Source organism: Conger conger, chromosome 2, assembly GCF_963514075.1.
Source record: "Conger conger chromosome 2, fConCon1.1, whole genome shotgun sequence".
Taxonomy (NCBI): domain Eukaryota; kingdom Metazoa; phylum Chordata; class Actinopteri; order Anguilliformes; family Congridae; genus Conger; species Conger conger.
The window spans coordinates 66,564,555-66,585,482 of NC_083761.1; the positions used below are offsets into that span (position 1 = coordinate 66,564,555).

At 38.1% G+C, this 20,928-nt stretch overlaps 1 protein-coding gene across 3 annotated transcripts in view; it reads right to left on the reverse strand.

Annotated features, from left to right (window-relative positions):
• Window positions 1-20,928, reverse strand: part of ca10a (carbonic anhydrase Xa) — a 175,674-nt gene that overhangs the window by 73,800 nt on the left and 80,946 nt on the right. For all 3 annotated transcript variants that reach the window (XM_061232251.1, XM_061232249.1, XM_061232250.1), the window contains exon 4: window positions 13,289-13,431. In XM_061232251.1, the coding sequence (XP_061088235.1) occupies window positions 13,289-13,431 (143 nt within the window). The remainder of the gene's footprint in view (window positions 1-13,288; window positions 13,432-20,928) is intronic.

A 20,928-nucleotide genomic window follows, 5' to 3' on the forward strand; every position in this document is an offset into this window, starting at 1 on the left:
CAGGAAAGAGAGATAAGAATGAACTGGTAATGGGAAGTGCTGGGGTGACTGCTCTTTCTCATTTATACTATAAATGACCTTGACAGAGGCATTGAGAGTACTTTAGTTAAATTTGCAGATGATACAAAACTAGGAGGTTTAGCTCGCAGTTTAGAATCTACTAAAGTAATTCAGGAAGATTTAAACAGAATCCAGAAGTTGGCAGAAACCTGGCAAATAATATTCAATACAACTAAATGTAAATTTCTACATGTGGGAAACAAAAACTTTATGTATGGTATAATCTTAAAGTTCAAAAAATGAAAAAAGACTTGGGGGTAATAGTTGACCAAAACCTTTCAGGTTATAGTCAACATGAGGTAGCAGTCAAATAAGGATGCTAGGATACATAGCCAAGAGTATTGAGTATTCATAAAAGCTTAGTAAAAGTAGATTTGGGGGTGGGGGGGAGGAGGGGGGGGGGTTTGATTGAGGCTTTTAAATTATTTAAGGGATTTAGAAAGTGAACTATAGGAGATTCTTCAGGGTGAGTTAGCAGAACGAGAGGGCACAAATGTAAATTGGAAAAGGAGAAATTCTGTACCGATATTAGGAAGTATTTTTTCACACAGCAAGTGGTCACTGTGTGGAATAGCCTGCCAGGACATGCAGTGGAGTCAGAAACACTGCTAGATACTATTTAGCATTTAGGCAAACTAAGTAGCAGGTACACTTAGGGGTAGGAAAAGGTGAGCATTGCTGGGCTGAATGGCCTGTTCTCGCCATCACACTACGTTATGTTAAATTTATACAAATAGCAAATACCAATAGGTGTATATTCATTTAAATGTATTTTTAATGTATGTGAATCTTCTAAATCCCTTGCAGGTAGTTATAATGTTCTAAATGTTAATGTGCACTCTTTGACTGCATTATGCACAATGTCAGTTAAATCTCAAATTGGATCCCACAGTCTCAACAATTACCTTCCCTTGTTAAAGGGAATGAGCAGAGTACCCTTTAAAAAAACATAGGATCTACAGAGAACAGATTTAATGAGGCGTAAAACAATTTAACTCTCAGCTGGCATATTTCACATTTTAATTCACAGTACAAACCTAGGGCTGCAGGGTGCATCTTTTTCTTAGATTTGCTGTGCCAAATAGCAGCCATAAGATAAACCATGCAGAATACGCTAATGTTAAACTATTGAAATGATGCCAATAAGTATTTGCAAATGATGATAGAAGAGGGCTGGACACAGACGTGGTGAGGTATCACAGTACAGGATGGACAGTAACAGGGATTACATCTTTAGAATGCAGTGCTTCCTGACTCCTGAGGGAATGCAAACAAGCCATATCCTTGTAGGAGAAATTATGTGGAGCAGATTAAAATGGAGGAAATTGAATGCATCATTTAAAAATCGGCCTCTGCGGCAGGGTAGTTTGATCATTAAAACTGATGGCTGTTCACATTTAAACCCAAACACTGGAACAATGACAAGTTCCCTGCAGAACTCTTGGATCATGACTCAAGGCACTGTCAATACCAACATTCTCAGCTACACACTGACGTTCCGACAAACTCCACAGAGTAATAAAGGCAATAAAATAGAAATTCCCCGTAATGGCCACAGTAGATTAAACCATGACTGCATCTGTGGATATTTTCAGCAAAACACACTTTCTGAAACGATATGGGCTATCTTTCACACCTTTCGTCAGTTGCTACAGTAGATAGAACCTTCCCTTCAATATACTGGAGTTTTTCCCATTGTCTACTGTGCATAATATCTGTTGCCCTCATATTAAATACATTAGAACATACAGTACTGGAGATTGGAATCTGCATGATGGTGATAATGGAAGGAAAGCCCTCATTAAAATGCTCATGTTCTTCACTTGCTGTCTGTGGAAACGGAGCCTGGGGTAGGTAAAGTGCTTTCTCCCAATGCTCTCTCTTCTGGAGGCATGAAGGCCATTCTCCTCATCTCCAATCAGTCACATATCCAGACAGTAGGCCAGGGGCTCGGTAGATGCAGATCCATCAGGACAGGGACACCCCTGTGACCCATACACCGCACTCACTGCACTTTTCACATGCTCTCCAAGGCTCCCTTTCCTTCCTTGTCCATGGCATCTGGAACTTAACCACCCCTGTAAAAACTATTTAACAACGTCTTGGTGCTGAGAGCAATATCATCACCAACTCCCTCTTATAAAAAAATCTGCTATTTTACGACGTGTGCGTACAGTCTTGCATGTGTAATGATCACCATTTAAATATTTATGGGGAGTGTGAAGACTGATTATTCCCACTATCCAGATTTTGCGTATTCATTTACGTTTCCTTATCAACTCAAAACGTCACTGGCTGGAATTCACAGGGAGGACACAGGATGAATATTCTCTTTTCTTTTCTGCGCTCCGAATATCTCTATAACTCACTGTGAAAGGAAAAAGCAAGCTGCCTACAGCGCACACGTCATAGGAAGGCATCTTTGATCATCTTTTAATGCATTTCATTCCACAGAGGCAGAAGATACCATGCCTTTTATGATGTTTGAAAATCAGTGCAAAGTTTCTATCTTCTCTTACTTTCTATAGTGTTTTTCTCGTCTGCATGCAAACGCGAAAAAGTGTGCATCGGGCATGGATGCGTGACCTCTGTAGCTGTGCCAAGAGAATAACTTTTATCTGACGTATTGCAAGAGCTTATTTATATGCAGGCAACATTTCAAATACCAAAATTCTGAATGTGTTTTCTAAATGAGGTGTTTGCATGCATTTGAAGTATGTGTAATCTTATTATTAAAGAGCCATACAAATGCTGTGGTGAATGAGGTGAATTAAACTTTTGGTTGAATATCTATAAAAATATTAAAGCTATAAAAATATCTTTCGCGTACAACAAGAGAAGCCTTGAGCTTTCATTTGATGTTTGAAAGGAAAGTGACATATAATTTGAATTTCTTTCCTCCTTTTTCACCCTCTTTGAAACGCCAAACTGTATTCATCATTAGTGCTCACTGCTGAAACCTCTGCTATCGATTTGGCAGAGTGCAAACAAGACTGCATGCTTCTCTGGAGCATATGCTGTCAGCTGCTGCTTTCTATCACACGGTGGTTCAGAAGTAGCACTCTTACAGACATGAGTCAGAGGAAGACATTCTACGGGCAGCTCAACAGGCAGACAGTGGGCACTCATCAACCATTGGGGGTCACTGCTGTGTGATGAGAAGCCATCATTATTATTTATCATTGGAAAGTATGACTTGTTTATTTTTTAATGCTTACCTTTTCTGCAAAAGTTATTTTCTGTAGTCATGAGGGATTTGGTAAAGCTTAATTTTACTACCCGTTAATTACAAAGTACTGTATTTACTGGGATAGTGTACAGCAACTTGCGTAATTAGGTACTTTGATTTCAGTGGTAACTACTATGAAACAAAGTCCGTAAGTACCATATGGAAGTACTATGTAAGTACGTTTTACAGTCTGTGTCATAGTATTTCAAAATAGTTACCTAATAAGAACCAGGTATTTGCACAGTAAATTACTGTATTACACAGTAAATACTAGGCAATTAACAGGCTGTAAAATAAAAGCACTACTCAATATCTTTAAAAATCTTTAAGAAATCACTGGAGAAAAAATGTATATCCCTGGCCTCCCTGGCCTTTAAGCCCAGTTGAGATCCTCATCATCAGGGTGTATTAATTATCTTTGTGAAATGTTTTGTATCTGTTGTTATTCATTTTCAGTTTTTTTATTTTTTGTTTATGTGTTTTTATTTATTGAGGTTGTACATTTATTGACTGGGAAATGTCAGTTGTTTTTGAATGTGCTTTATATATAAACTTGACTTGACTGGGGCCTATTCAGATACCTCAGCAGTAACGCAGCTAACTAACAAATTCAAGAATTTCTAAGAATTGCTCTGGGAAAATGTTTTCCACATACGTATATGCAGTAACTCATTGCATTAAGTAAATGGAGGGAATTTGGAGAATTTAAATTAAAAAAATAAATAAATAATTGCTGTGAACATCTTACATCACGCCAATATTACGTCCTCTTTTTTACAGAACTCTCTCCTCTACTTCTATAGCACTCTTGTCTGTTGTTAAGTGCAAAAACAGGCTGGAACAAGGTTACCTCACATGTATTGTATGTCAACAGCCATCCTAAGTGAATTTACTTATTCAGTGAGAATGAGGCGCTGCACTGGAGGACAGAATTGCAATCCAATTGCACACTATTGTGTGGGTGCCTGAATGGCATATAGATAGGCTTTCTCTGGAGGGCAAGCTGACAGGGATGTCAGCTAATTAAAGTCTGCAATGTGGAAGAATGTTGCTTGCCTGATACAGGCATTGCAGCCTCCAGCTCAACAACTCACCGATAGTTGGACAAAAGTTGCAGGAAACTGGTGTGTCTATGTTAAAGTGCTGATTTATCAAGTCACAGGTCCCAAAATAAAGATCAAATTCCTCAGTAGCTATAAACTGAAAACAGGAAAAGACCCACACTATCCATGTGATTGGTGCAAGGGAATTAATGCAAGTTTGACACATTGAAAATCACCAGTGGAGCATTCACCATGCCAGCATTTGATTCACTATCACAAGATTCCCAAGCAAACCTCCATACTCATTCGGAATGGCGGTTTGAATGAAGCTATTCGTATCTCCCCATCTTTTTTGGACTGGCCATGGACTTGCATTTAAAAACATAGAGGAGAGGAACATGATTAAATAGTTCACCCATCTTCAATATGCAGGTACAATTTTGTCATTTAAATAACAAACCAAATATGAGAAACTAATAGAGCATCAAGATTTCCACAATAAGCAAACAAAAAAATGTAGGTCTCTAACAATGCTCAGTAAACAGTGGATAGATTATTCTTATTGCCACAGTGATGGTAGTTTATGAACATGATTTGATTTTGTTTGCAGGATGGAAATGTGATTGCACATCAAAATCACAAATGTCCATTTGGATAAGTAAACTTACAGTAAGATTTGTTCGGTTTACTGTGGTATCCGATAGTAATTTGCCATTTCCTATAGGACACATAAATCAGGGATTTTGAATAGATAATCTCTTTGACAAAATATTAAGGCCAAATCACAATGGGGGATTTGACATGCACACATGTCTCTTTCCTCTGGAGCCCCAAAACAGCTCTGCTTTGCTAATGCTGCCTGGAACACCAACAATGATCTGCATTAACACAGCTTGGCAATGCTGAAGTCACAACTGAGGAGAAACCAGCACCACTGCCTTTGTAATCCTCTTAAGTCCTTGTCGGGTCGCTAAAACAAGGAGAAGGTCATTAAAATTCTACCGTGGATTTGTTCTAACACCTAAGTGCATGTCAAAACTGCTGCAATATGGTGAGGAGGGTTTGAGATTTGCAGTATCATACAGTATGCATATAACATTAGCAAAGAAAACTCCATAAAATAAGAAGACACCATAAAATAAGTCAGAGTATATAACAGCAGTAATCATTTTAGTAAGCTATTTGTGTAATAAAATGAATAAAAACAGCTACAATCTTTAACCTCCCTACCAGTACATGGTGCCAAGAAGATTTTACACCTAGATTTTGTCAGATCTGTTTGCGGTCAATTTCTGTCTGCATTAACCAATTTGAACACATTACTGTTTCATTCCAAGCTAAAACATGTTCATTATCTCTGCACTGCTGAATGGTTGTGCACCATATGCATGGTAAAACAACATGGATACTGAAGTCATGCCATGTGTTTTCATTCCTGTTGACAGATGTTTTGCAGCTTTAGTAGCACTACTTATAGTCTTACACATCCTTAATAGCTCAGGGTGAAAATATACAGCTGGTAGAGAATATAATTGCATGTTTTTAATTTACTTTTATTCAACATCAGTGTGTTATGGCTCAACCACTGCACGTGCATTAGTTGCTACATGGAATGTTGGTGATTTATGAATCTAGGCCTTTTCTTTGTGCAATAATTGTAATTCACGCTTGATAAGACCATCAATAAATGCCTAAAATGGCAATGGAAATCTATTGCTGCCCACCACAGCAGCAAATATTACAATAAAACCAGATATACAGTACATATCAAAACAAAACAAAGCAAAATGAATGTTAAATATTCGTGTTTGGAATACTGTCATTGGGATAATGCTAGGATAATGCTGGGATAAAGCCGTCAGCAACGGTTTTGAGGCAAAGACAACATTAAACTGGATGGGACCAATAATGAAGTGCACATGGATTCAGTGGGCATGTTCCACTGAAATTATGCACAAAATTGCCATTGTTTTAATAGGATTCATGGAAAGGTGACACAGCATACATCTGAATCCCCCCCCCCCCCCCCCCCGGGCTCATTCTAGCTGTTTTCTGTGTTTCACATGAAGCCTGCATGAACATCTAGCATACCACTATGAGAGAAAAGGAAATGCTACTCTTTACAGAGCTACTCTTGTTAGCATGTGAAGACAACTGTATGATAGGACACCAATTCTGTTCTAATTAACTTAAGGGCAACATTATGACCTTTATTTTTTTTTACAAGCCTAGTGGGCCCAAGACCAATATCCTATCCGTAGTTATATTGAACTCCTGAGAATAGCTAATTATTAATCTATTCATGCTGCTTCACAGATCTTGCTTTTCAAGCTTGACTTCCAAGGGCATTTCAGGGAGACTTAATGGAGATATTGTCAATTCAAGAAATATATTGTTGTTATCAGTGGAGGGAATAATATACTCAAATACACCTGTTTAGCTAACACTACTTTACCTAGCCATAGTATCTACAGTGTAGCAAAATGCTAATTTTTTAATTCCATTCTTTCGGTCTTGTTATAGGTACCCACTTGAGCTACTGTATACTGTAAATAAAGTTTTAGCTAAATATGATAAATCCATTGAAATTGCAATATTAATGTTAATATGAGCTAATACTGTGTGCAAGAGATAAAAAAGTAGTTAGCAGCAGAAATATCTTAGCGTGGTCATTGAACTTCATGTGGGCAATAGAAATGGTACTGCAAATAATACATCCAAGTTGTATTTTTCTTTGACATTTTTCTTTGTGTTTTACAGTTTTTGTGATGTTCACTGTATTGCTCTATTGCTTTTCAGAGCAAATTCTATTACACTGCACACATTAGGTGTGCCTACACATTAAAGCAATAGGGGGTTAGATTATGGATGGGTAAAGAGCCAATCAGTGAGTATTCTGGCATTTGTTTTTAACTGTATAGGTGTATGTGACTTGGAAAAGCATGAGTGTGCACTTTACTCCATTTCCATGTCTGGGCCTACATTGGGTACAGCACATGTTCATGATTGAAAGGTGTGGTGCAAAACAAATATGGCAAAGAGACACTGCGATGAGCTGAAGCATTTCTATCACTGTAAAAAAAAAGGCAAGCAGAGATGATTAACCCATATGATGATTAACAAGTGACGGAAGGAAAGACATTAGATAACCAGTCTTTTTTAAGACCATGTAACATTAGTGTCTCTGTCTTAATGCCTCTTTTAGTCAGTTTGCCAGGAATAAATAGCTTGATTTCAGTTAATCCCAGTTCAAGTTAGCCACATGCCAATTAATAGTCCAGGCAGGGCATATTGGGTGAGGTATGTAGAGGGAAAGGTTCATATAAGGTAATACACTCGTTGACTAAGAGGTATATTGGTTGGGCACTTCAATCACTATATATGTCTGAGAAATGAAGCATTGGTTCTGCCATACATCTGCCCCCTCCTCAACTCACAGCTTCACCACACGCTGGGTGCCCACTGACACTGCTCGAGAGCAATGCCAGCTTTATTTTTATCTGAGGAGGACGTGTTCTGCAAGCATGCAAACGAGGTGTAAAATCAGCTTCATCTGCAAACCCAACTGCCTCATCTACTGTTGCACCCTCTTTTAACACACAGTAATCTGCACAGATGGTGAGACAGCTAATCTCCTTTACCAGATGTAATATAGCCTTTTCATATGAAATGGAAATTTGAAGCTTTACAGAAATTACCTGAAATCCCTGGCAACATGTTCAACCATGTCACACTTCCTAACACCCCACCCCCCATTCCACTGCACTTCCTGAATAGGTTTGACAGCTTCCTGTGGAGCTCTGTGCTTAGGAAAGCTGACCAGGGTTAAGCTTGGGAGGAGGCAGGGGAGACCGCAGCACAAACTAATATGGGACATGTTGAAACATGGGGATTTTGCATTGTTGCATTTGTGCAAGAATGATGGGTTTGTTTTCACTTATGAATTATAGCAACGTGCTTATCCCGTTGTGAGTTGCAGTATGATGTGAAAACTTCTAAAGTGCTAAAACACTCATTAACAAATCTGTGTTTTAGCACCGTGCAAGTAATTTTTTTTTTTCTATTAACTGATTAATCACAGATTCCAAGTCAATTTCATTTTAATCGCTGTCTCATGGGTTATAAGGCAGTACAGTTTTGACACATGTCACTAGCAAGCAGAAACTGTGAGCCATGCAGGAATACAACTTGTACAGCCAGGGCACGTTGGAACAGGGCTGTGTTCCAACATGCCCCCACCTATTATAAATGCATTACGCCACATAACCCTTAATGTAACATTGGTACATGTATACCATACACTTATTCAGTCCTATTTAGCACTTGCTCTTATCTATTTCTTCCGCAAAATTCTGATTCATTTCATATTAATGTTGTCATATGTGGTTAGTATAGACAAAATATATTTATATTTATTATATATGTCAGAACAGTTTTAATTCCACTCAAAACCCCCACAAATTCAAACAAATGGGTAATGGACTTGCAGTCAACTATCATCTAAATATGATGAACATATGGATACGCATACAAGGGCTACTTATGCCCTGCCATCTGAAAACAAAGTATCTGCGGTTTACTCTAAGTAAGATGCTAGCCCGTGAAAGCAGTAATTAATGTCAATGTCTGACAAGCATAGAGCCAACTATAATTGCATTTAAAATTGTGAGGGCTAAGCAGGTTCACTAAAACATGCAGCTAATTAATACGAATCAGCAATATACACTCAGTGAGCACTTTATTAGGTATTCATTAGACTTATTTTTATACTGCTTTACCCTAGTGTGCATGAAAATCCCAGGAGATCAGCCATTTCTGATGCTCATTCAGAAATTGTCTGTCACCAACAATCATTCCCCTGCCAAAGCCACTTAGATCCCATTTTTTCCCCATTCTGATAGGTGATGTCAACATTAACTGAACCTCCTGACCTGTATCTACATGATTTTATGCATTGCACTGCTGCTTTTAAAAATGGCTTTTACAGGGGGAAATACATGCAATATTTCTATAATATTATGCAATAATATTATTTGGGAATGTGTTTACATTTTGCGTGGCTTAAAGTAATAAATTATCTAAATGTATGCTGTGTCCACTTCATTTTTGGAAACACCTTTTGGGTAAAAAAGTGGAAATGTTTCACAATTAGCACTTTTACACATTGGTGGGAATGTGAATGTGTCAGTCATTTTCAACTATTTCACATGGAGGGTGACAATTAAACTTGTTAACTTTGAATAACTGCATATAACCTTACACAAAAAACCTTAATGTGTTAGGCTAGCAGTTGTCCTCATTTACACTATTCTCCCACACATTATTCCTTTGTGTAACTTCGTTTTAACATGTCAATTAGCTTAGAATGTTTAATTTAATTAGCAAGTGGTTCATTTAGTGCCATTTGTGAAGTTCCCATTTCTTCATTTTATGCCAGACATGATTGCCTGATTCAAGAAAAATATGTGAATTACCAAATTGGTAGATATCTGACAATACGCTATAGATAGCAACTTACCAAGAGCTGTGTATTTCCCAGAAAACACTACTTTTAAACAAAATGGACCTTGCAAAACAGTATCAAGAGCACTGACGCATGTAGCCACCACTCAATTTATCAAATGGTATTCACGATGCAGAAGGCCATCTCATTCATTCTGAGAAAAGGATACAATCTGAAAGAAAGACATTCTTTGAGTGCTTTGAATGCACACTGACTAAAGAATGCACTGCTGCAGAAAAAAACATACAAATAAAATGTTGCAGTACAATATCAAACACAATTCACAAAATAAAGAAATCAAGCCAGTTAAGGGCAAGCAAGCAAACTGACACGCTTGACAGTCTATTCCCTGAGGATGTACTGTAAGGATGGAGGCCCACAGCCGGATGTTTGTTGTTCCCCCCTGTTCCCCCATAATCATGCCGATTCTGTATTTCATCCATGGTGTTCTCTCCCTATAGCTCAAGAACATGCCATCTGCTCAAGTAGGCCTCTTGCATGTTAAATGCCTTATTTTTGATTCTTCAACCCCGGTAGCCAAACTAGTAATTAGCTCTCACTTCACAATATAGGTTGAGTCCCAGGGAAAGTGACAAGAATAATTTTACTCATCACCATGATTATACAATGATGACACGGGAGTATGAAGGTCTCTGCTATCTGATAACAGCACCCTTAGTAATATTTGGAAGATAGAGGATTATTCCTTGGATTCAGTCAGCATTTAATTTAATTAAATTTAAAAAATACATTTGGTTTTCACAATCACCCATTACCAAAATCAATTAATTAAATTGTCTGTCTTGAAAACAAGGACATCCTTAAAAATATCATACAATTAGAAATAAAATACAAAATAAATATAAACAAACCTTTTGATAATACAATACAAATAACACAAATTTCAATTGAAAATTAAACTCTTCACAACATGGTACAGTTAGTGAAATGTTTGGATGCCCTGGTTACCATATCTTTACTGAAATAAAAGAAGAGTTTGGTATTTATTATCTAATATTACAGTTATTGAAATTACCCTGAGAAATACAAAATAGTACATCATGTTGTAGCATTTTATAGTGTCAGCAATAATTAATACTAAGGCACAACTGGTTATTCAGAGAAAGAAAGAATTTAACCGATTTCCAGCAGGATACTGTTTTACTCTGTTATCGATGGAACATTTCTTTGACATTATTTGTGTGTCCTTGTTTCCTATAATACTCATCCATAACAGTGTCACTTCATTGGTTAGCTCTGAAGAAGACTCATTACCAGTATCCAACTGTAACATACTGTAAGTCATGTGTCTACGCTTACTGCCAAATTATCCCTGACGTTTAAGTGTTGAAAAAGAAACCTAGAGGATAACTGCTGAAAGCCCAAATGCAGCCCAAAGAATTGTGTGCTTTCGCTAGAATGAAAGTGATTAAATTAATCTAAGCCTCTTCAAGTAATTGCAGCTCAGCTCAGCTACAGCACAGCAAATATTCAATTATTGCAGACAATTTAATAACTATGATTCCTTCCATCCAATAACCTTGATGCATGTCTACTCTTGATGAATTAGTCCTTCAATCCAGTGGCTATTTTAATGTCCTTAAACTATTCATTAACTTCCAACACAGCAATGAAAGGCATTAGGGAGGATCTTTTCATGGAAGTGAAAGGCTGATCAGGAGAGAAGGTTTTAGCAACAGAAGGTCAAAGACTCATTTCATTACAAGATAGAGGGAGTTATTCTTTTAGACCCCTGTTACCACACAATGTCAATATATTTAAAATAAATACATTAATTGTAGAAAAAATAATTGATATCAAATAATTTTGGAATTCTTGAAAGACAAAAGGTGTTGAACTGTTGTGGTCTTATAATACGCAAGGTTACTAGGTGTAAAATGAATATGTATGCATTGTGTATGCAAGAGCAGTTCAACTACTTTTGTAGTGATCCTTTTCGTTTTGTAATTTGTAATTTGCAGTGATTTGTTTGCAGCTTCACGGTTTTATTTAAAATATATATTTAACTAATGGTTTTCATGCCATGCCATGTTTTACACAATCAACGCAAATGCAAGAAACCTGTCTTTGTTATACCTTGAAAATCAAAAGAAATTGTGGCATAGTCTGGATTTTTTAATAATAATCCTCCCCGTGAAAATCTTTTACGGAATATTATTTTGTAAAAAAAGACCTGAGCTATGGATATATTAAGGCTTATAAGTTATAACCCAGGACATTCACACAAAAGACATATTCATGAGTGCGATAAAAGGACAGCACATTCAAGATAATCCCAACCCAAAGGCAGGGGCATTCCACATACTTCTGCAATCTCTGTAGGCCCCCATCCCACAACCTCAAAATGTTCAAAAATAACTACAGGACCCTTTGAAGGGCCCCATTCAGGTAGAGACCCATGGGAGTTGTCGTGATACCTCAGCCCAAATGAGACCCATGATAAACAGTATAAATAAATGAACATTACAATACATACAATAAAGATCTTACCTGCCACTGTTGATGTGCCATTTTAATACATTAGTTTCACAACACATTTTTGATCAAAAACATGAAAATTATAAAACAATGTTTATGTAGGCATTTAGACAGTGACATAGTTTTGTTGTTTAGGCTTTGTGCTTCACTTCATTGGATTGCAATTATATTACTACACAACTATATAGTATAATTATATAAATATTGCTTTTGACGACTCCCTAAGTCTGTGACCCATGAACACCACCGGTTGCAAGGCATCATCCCTGGTTATGCACTGCCAGGAACTGTATTGCATCATCTTCAGTTCATGTTTGGTTCTGGGGGGTATTTTGTTCATTTGTATTCAGGATGGGTGATTGACTGCAATCCACATGAACATTCCACTTTTTGCCGCAGAAAAACGCCTTAGCTTTAGGAGTATGTTTGGTGTCATTGTCCTACTATGATGCAATGTCCAAGGAGTTTTAAGGCATTCTGTTGGATCTGAGCAGATGAAATAAACGAATTTCCGTTTTAATTTCTAAAGTATTGCAGTTTTGTTATATAGGCTAAGGGAAAATGTAAACTCCACTGTTTCGAGCTTCAACACTCTTCTCTCACCGTCTCTCCACTCTCACTCATCTTTACCTGTTCTTGACCTATTCTGAGGACATCTTCCCATCTCTCTCAGACAGTGGGTGTGGTGATGCTGCGACTCAAACCACCATAACTTTATTGCTGCAGCGGCCCAACAAATTGAAGGAACGTTCAGCTCCTCACACATGACGCCAAGGTGGAAAATTGCCAGAAGATTTACAGGATAAGATGCACGTGAAAGGGGCTTATTTTGGTTAGACATTATATACGTAAGTCATTGGGGTTTCTACAACTTCATATCCTTCCAATATTTTTTAATGCTTTTCGTGTAATCCCATTTGAGTAGTCATGTTCTGTATAAAATAACAATCTTACCTTGCGTCTTCCTGTGTTGAGGCGCACTGGGGTGAGAAAGGGGTCAAAGATCATATGGCTGGTTTCTATGTTCACTGGAGACTGCCTCTTTCCAACAGAGCAGAGGTTCCAAGCTGAATTTACTAGCCCCCAGAAAGATGGCACTGCAAATAAAATAACATTAATGAATTAAATAATTTGACTGTGAACTTTTCATAAACTCAGCCTGCACATATCAAAGGAAAGATTAACTTTTTTTGGGCCTGATAACAAAAAGCAAAAAAGAGCACGCCAACACAGTGACCATATGAACAGACTGCTCTATCATGTAGAAGTAGTTTTGCTCTAAGTGTTAATCATTGACACATCTCAGAGGTGCATTATATGCAGAAAATGGTGTTTGTTGCGAAGGGTGTGAAAAGAGAGTGCTTGGTACTAATCAGGGATACTAGACATCATTCCCACATTCCTGACTACTTTTTGATGTAATACTTATTGTTATATACTTGGCAATCAGAACAGTATATGTTCCATATGAATCATGTGGTATTTGTTCTTTCAATCCAAGGAAGAAAACTTGTATTCTAAGGTAAATCAGCACTAAGGGGTTCCTTTATGTCAGGAGAAATGTTATTTTCAGTGTCATTTCATCTTCTTACATGTTGGAAATTTAGTTAATTTGGAGCTTTTGCATATTTTTCCCACATTCCCCACATTAACACCATCTGTTCTTGTATTGGCTTGCACACTTTCAAAAATAGATTTAAATTAAATAAAACAGAACACTCTGCTAAAAGCAGAAATGTATTTCTTGCAGTCACCATTCCTATAATGAGACCGTCCGGCAACAAAATGCTGTACACACACAAACTCACACAACACACATGCATTAGGAACAGAGAGATGCCCAAAGCCAAGAAACAGAGCCCTCCAGCAAATGGAGTACTTCATTAAGTATCTCAGTTTTGATTAATAAAAGCAGGCCCAAGCTCACTGCAATCTGCCACCACTGCAGCCTACCTCACTCACGACCAGCCACCAGCTGGTGTTTTATTCAACCCAATACTCCTCCTGTCTATGGCAAATGACCAGGAGCAAAGAAAATTATAAAAATACATTAGAGAACTGTTGAGTCATCTCTTGTTTAAGGTATTATTGAATTGGGCCATAATACTTTCCTGAGAGGAGTGAGGAAAATGGCAGACGTTCCTGATGCTAAATCATTCTTGAAAATGACAGGAAATCTACAGCTCAATTGGGAATTCAAGTGTGCAGAATCAATCCGTTAAATCCAGTACCTTGTCGTAAATGTACACATAATTATTACCCCTTGATAGATCCCAGAATGAAGGAAACCCTGGCAGCAGGCATTTCTCACCAGGGCACTGCTCAACTGCCAATATTCTACCGCACCTCCTACACAACCTCTCCACAACGCACAGTGCTAAAAACAGAAGGGAATGTGTCACTGTCCACTAATATTTATGAACTGTTGACTGCTTCACATTATGTGCAGTTCCTCTTCTTCTTGTCACATGTAATAGCAGATCTTGAAATATTTTATTGACCTTTACCACCATACCCCTATGTAATTCCTTAAAGAGGAAGATGCTTAATTTCCCCTCATTTTCAGACTTCTTACTAGCCATCTCAACCACAAAATCAAACAGAGGAAAGCATACAGTACAGCACATATTAAAGCTAATGGTAAGATGCAGCCTTTAAAAACATGAACAACCTGCCCAGTATTGTGTGGGATAAGTCCAAAACAAAAAACGTAGAATAGGGGAACCAAGGATTTGCCAAATTGGCAGTTGCCCGCCCCAAATACAACTGAACATGATACTGTGTTATCAGACACATGTACTGGACAAAATATTATGCCATTTACAATACATAAGTATTCAGCATCCAATTAACCACACAATGGGTCTCATTCATGAAGCATGCCTAAAATAACATTAACTGTGCTTGCAAACGTTTCCACAAACATTTTGTAATTATTTTTTTCTTATTTCAATCGGTTCTTTGGTATGATCAAAGTCTATGCATGTATGGAAACATGGCATAAACAGAAGGCCAGAAGAAACAGTATACCCGTACATTTGACCTATGTGTTGAAGAGCTCCCATAATTCACCTGCCAGTTAGAGGTTAAAATTTAATTATATGATTATCCTGGTCAAAATTATCTTATTAAAATTATCTTATTCTCTTAGCTCTTATCCCGGTGTAGTAAATATTTAAAAAGCACCAAAACATACTGCAATCACTACACCACATATCAGCAAGCCCTAGAAGGCATATCCTACCAGGCCATTCTGGAACTTCTTTTTTTACCAAGCCAATGTTGAAAAGACAGGTTCTTAGGAAACATAGCGTACATCTTAGCAGCTGCCAATAATTACATAAATATGTAGTAGGGTCAAGAAAGTCGTTTAACAAGTAGTTTAAGCAGTTTGTGACATGAAGTTTATACGGTCAGCATTCTACAGTAAATTCCATAAGTGTCATGAGGCGTCAGCTGTGTTCAGAATTCTACAACAGCCCAGGCCTCGCACTACTACTTTTACAGAATTTAGAATTCTGAGCGTATCAACTGGTGAGTATAGGATACCAGTGTAGGTCTATGATCTGTTCCCTGCTGAAAAAACTGCTCAAGCTAGGTTTTGAAACAGCTCCCAGCGCTACAAGGTTTAGCTGGTTGACCAGATCAGACCAGCTCCCAGCTTGACATGGTTTGACCAGCTTAAGTTATGGTTTGAAACAGCCAGGAGCAGGTTGAGCAGCTACCAGCTCAGACAAGCAACCAGCACTTGCTGGTTGACTAGCTCCTACCCAGCCAGACCAGCTTATGGCCAGCCCAATTTTCAAGCAGGCCGAGCTGCCATAGCTGGATTTTACAGCAAGGTTAAAGCACTGGACTGAACAAATATAATAAACCATGGTCCTGGCAGAGACTATGGCAGAGGCTCTTTGACATAAAATAAGCTATGTGACATGTGCAGGAGGTGAGTGAGAAATGCATAATTCCAGGAACAGAAAAAAGAGCAAGCACAGCAGGCGCAGTGTTTTTAAATAGCTATGGAGCTTATGATGAAAACATTATTATACAGGCAAGCTAGGTTGGATTGGATGGGTAAAGGGCGTAGGGCGTAGGGTGGCCTGTAGCGTAGTGGTTAAGGTAAATGACTGGGCTGGTGGTTCTAATCCCGGTGTAGCCACAATAAGATCCGTACAGCCGTTGGGCCCTTGAGCAAGGCCCTTAACCCTGCATTGCTCCAGGGGAAGATTGTCTCCTGCTTAGTCTAATCAACTGTATGTCATTCTGGATAAGAGCGTTTTCCAAATGCCAATAATGTAATGTAATGTAATGCAATGTAAACTATGATATTTTCCCCATTCTCAAACCCAGCACAGAGTTGCTGCCACTCTGGGATTCATTTCATGCCATTGTGTGATTATCACAGAGATAAGTCAACAAGCTCCCTTTCACAGAAAGTTTTTTGCAGCATGTTCCACAGACAAGGTAATCTTAATATCCTCTGTATTTTTTTGTATCCAAAATATTCCATACATCGGACTTTATCTTTTAACCGGCCTCAGTATTTTCAGCCAGCTAATCAGTTGGACATCGATTCTTGTCTATAGAGTTCATTGGTTTCCATCATGCTACGATAGCTGACTGCAGGGCGGTAAAGTGGAAGTCCCGCTGAATGGCATTTCCGCTATACTACTAAGTGTTATGCCATTCATCATAGACACACACAAAAACTTCATATAAGCAAATTAAGTATTAAATCATTCTACAAACGCAAAATTACAAGGCTCCAGATCATCCGCAAATTATCTCTATGCAGCTTTTCGTTGCTTTTTAGACATTTTTGTAGTTTGAGCGTACAGTCAGATTTGTGTACCAAATACAACAACAAAGATGACCTTTTCTCTCCAGCGATGGCTTGTCTCACGGGACACATTTACACTCATAGGGTTTTTTTCCCCCAATTGCGCTTGACATAAGTTGCCGGTTGCCATTGATAGCCCACTGATTACATTCTATTTGTAAATCAAGTTTATAAATTAGAATCATGCCAGTTAAGATGGATTTTTGGGAGTCGGGACAATAAATGAATACAGACACACTGTGGGTGGCACTAGGATGGTCCAGTTGTGGAAATGTTGTCACTATTAAAGGGAAAGCATTATGAGTTTTAGCCACTTGGCGATCCAAAAATGCACTGAAATTCCATCATTTACCATATTCAGTATATAGCTATGTATTTAAACCACGAAAAACATACTTTGAATCCACAATTCAACATTACGTAGTTTGCTTATGTAACTCTGTATTTACCAGACATGCTCTGGGTAAGCACTAGTATCAAGTAAAGTTTATAATATCTCTCACTGGATTCACTCAAGGGGTATCTTATCTAAGATTCTTACAGGAAGATTGCAGTAGTGCTTAATAATATTAAGAATTTCACCCAAACCCACAATAACAACAGCAGACCAATCAGCTCATGTATCAAAGATAAGATTGTATTAATAGTGTTGACACATTAAATCAGTGTATTAGAAAAATTGATGAATATGAATATGAACATGTATGTATACTATTGTATTTGCTATTCATTCAAGTCATGAAATTCTGTTAAGTATCAAATTAAAGAAAAAAACAAAATATATGTATACTCTATGGTTCAAATTCAAATGTAGGCACTAGGCTGTCCTTTTTTGGGCATTCATCATTAAGCACATATGGACCTACTTTGGTGACAACAGTAGCACAAACATACCTGGCTCTCTTGGAACTTGTATATTGTAGAATATTCTCAGTTTACTAGTTTTATGGTCTTCAGTAAACAGGGTTGCATGAAACCGGGTGGGGTGGAACAATAGGGGAAGTGCCAAACACACTGGGAGCTATGCAAGTTTGTCTACCAAAGAATGTGAGAACTGTCTTTTCTACCCAAGTCAGGAGGAAGACACTTCATGTTCAGCTTAACAGGCACACTTGCAAGCATCTGATTGACCAGCAGGGGTCTCTGTAGAAGGAAAAGATCCTACCACCAATTATACGTCAACCTAAAGCCCACTAGCCACAGTTAGCCACAGCTGTGTCAATGTCGGGATTTATTTATGAAGATCATTCATGCAAATGAGGAAAGGCAGAGGTCCTAACTCTGATCATTCTATCTGTGTCCATTTACCACTGGATCCGGTTTTGGCAAGATCCCTTTTATCATTTGTGTGAAGCCAATTATGAACTGATATTGAAATGCATTTATTGTAATTGTATTGAATGTGTGATGTGTAATATGAAATATCAAGGCAGATCTCAAAGTACCACTAATGAAACATGCGGCGTGTAATAAGAAATATCAATGTGAATATTAGAATACCACTAGTAGAACATGTGGTGTATAATATGAAATAGCATATGCAGATCATAAAGTTCAACCTTATCTTGTAGCACACATGTAGTGAACAACATGAAATGTCAATTCAGATCATATAAATCACCCTATGTTGGATCCAACAACCCCAAAAGAAAATATAAATGTCTTTTTAGTATGAGATCTCATTTAAGAAAAGTGAAAAAAATAGCTCGAGCTGAGATGAGTCGTAAGGGGGAACGTTTTGCGTGTTTCAATACGACAGTTCTGATCATACAGTACCAATTAGAACATGTCCTGTCCTACCACACTCCTGTGGGGGGAAAAAAATCAGTCCATGGGATGACGTCCTACTCTCGAGAGAAACCTCTCAGTCCATCGAACGCAGGCAGGCTAAAAGTAGATGGACGACACTTCGAATCCACTTCGATGCACGGCACTCAGGGGAAAAAATAACCAGCCCCCACACACGTCGTACAACGATTAGCAAAACTACATTTTGGAACTACGCGGTACAAATAACATTCTCCACATCATTAAATCTTAACATGAACATACAGCAAGTGTGTATACCAAAAGACACAGGTATTACTTTACTTCATTCAAATACGTATCCTAGCTTATTCTGCTATAGCACCATAGCCATGTGGCTAACACAGCTAGCTTACATGAACGTATAACACCGTATTACATGAGGTTTGCAAATTTCATGACAGTGACACATCACGCTTCTAGTAGTCAGCCTATGTTGACTGGTTTACATTGTAATGAATTTCGTTCGACATGTAATCTGTCGTGAACAAATTAGCTAAGTGTCCACGTTTCAACAGTATGTGATAGCTGAACAACTTTCAACTCACCAGGATAAGTTCAAAATAAACCAAAACAGCTCTTCTTAGAAATCTTCAAGATGTCACTCACAACTTCTACTTTACTCTATGAGTTCTGTGTTGTATTAATCTAAGTGATTATAAGATATTTGTCATAAATCTTATCAAATGTCTCCGTCTAATCTCAGTAGCCTATCTGGGTGGATGGTGTCAGTGTGGGAAAGAGAAAAAAAAAGATCGTTTCTCCTGAGGAGGGTCTTAGGGAGTGTCTACAAATACCAAACTACTAATACTAGTGCTAAAGTGAGGGACTATTCACTTTAAGTAGGTGAAACTAATGAGGGTTACCGTAAATCCTCAAATTGTGTCCGGTATTCTATTTGAAGCCGGGCCTCGGATAATACCCGGGGGCGTGGTCGATTCGGACAAATAAAGGCCGGCCCCCAAATACAAGCCTGGGTAATATTGCCTACCAGTAGGGCTATCAGTCCATGAGCACTAGAAGACATTGTTTCGATTTAACTCAATGAAATAAAAGAGCTCTTCTTAATATTTTATATTGTTGGTTGGTTTAATACTGTTGCCAATGAAAAGTCGTTGTCCTACACCATGGGTCTCCAACACGTTGCTCTCAAGCTACCAGTCGCTTGCCGCCCCCTTCTGAGTAGCTTGCCAAAGGCTGAAGCAATATACATTTAAACCCAATTGTTGCCGTGAGGCATTCCAGCCTACGAATTTAATAAAAAGTAAATCAGGCAAAATAAAAAATTAACTCAATTTAGGCTACTTGGCTACGCAATAACGTTTCCATGTATTTACAGCACAGCGCACGTTCAATGAATGAATGAAGGCGGCTGCCTTGACTCACAATAAACAAACGGGTGAAAATCCCGACACTCTTTCAACTACATAAAACTTAACAGTGAACCATCAAATACCCCCCAGATTTCAGTGCCCATCAGTCCCAACATTTAGCAATAGAATCAAACAATCCAAAAGTAAATTAAATCCCGAACCAAAGCGAAAATCTTTTGATAGCCTACCGGTATGCTGCTCCAAACGAAACGCATGTCTCACAATAAAACGCACTTTAGGAAAAAAGATCCTTAACTTGCTGTTATCTACGCTAATTTGTTATTGTTCATGTTTAGCTACTCAAGTGTAGCCTTTTACTTTATTTCTAAGAATAAAATTCTACAACAGAAGCCTAATAAGAAATAAAGGCCTGCCTCAAATACAAGCCTGCCCCAAATAAAGGCCTGTGCTTTGTGCAGCCTAAGTAAATAAAAGACCCCGGCCACAATTTGAGGATTTACGGTACACTTAAATTTAGCTCTATTTGATAGGGAGCAGTATAACATACAGTATATCATTCCCGATACATCCACTTTACCTCCCTACTGTGGGGTAGATACCACATAGACCATAAATTC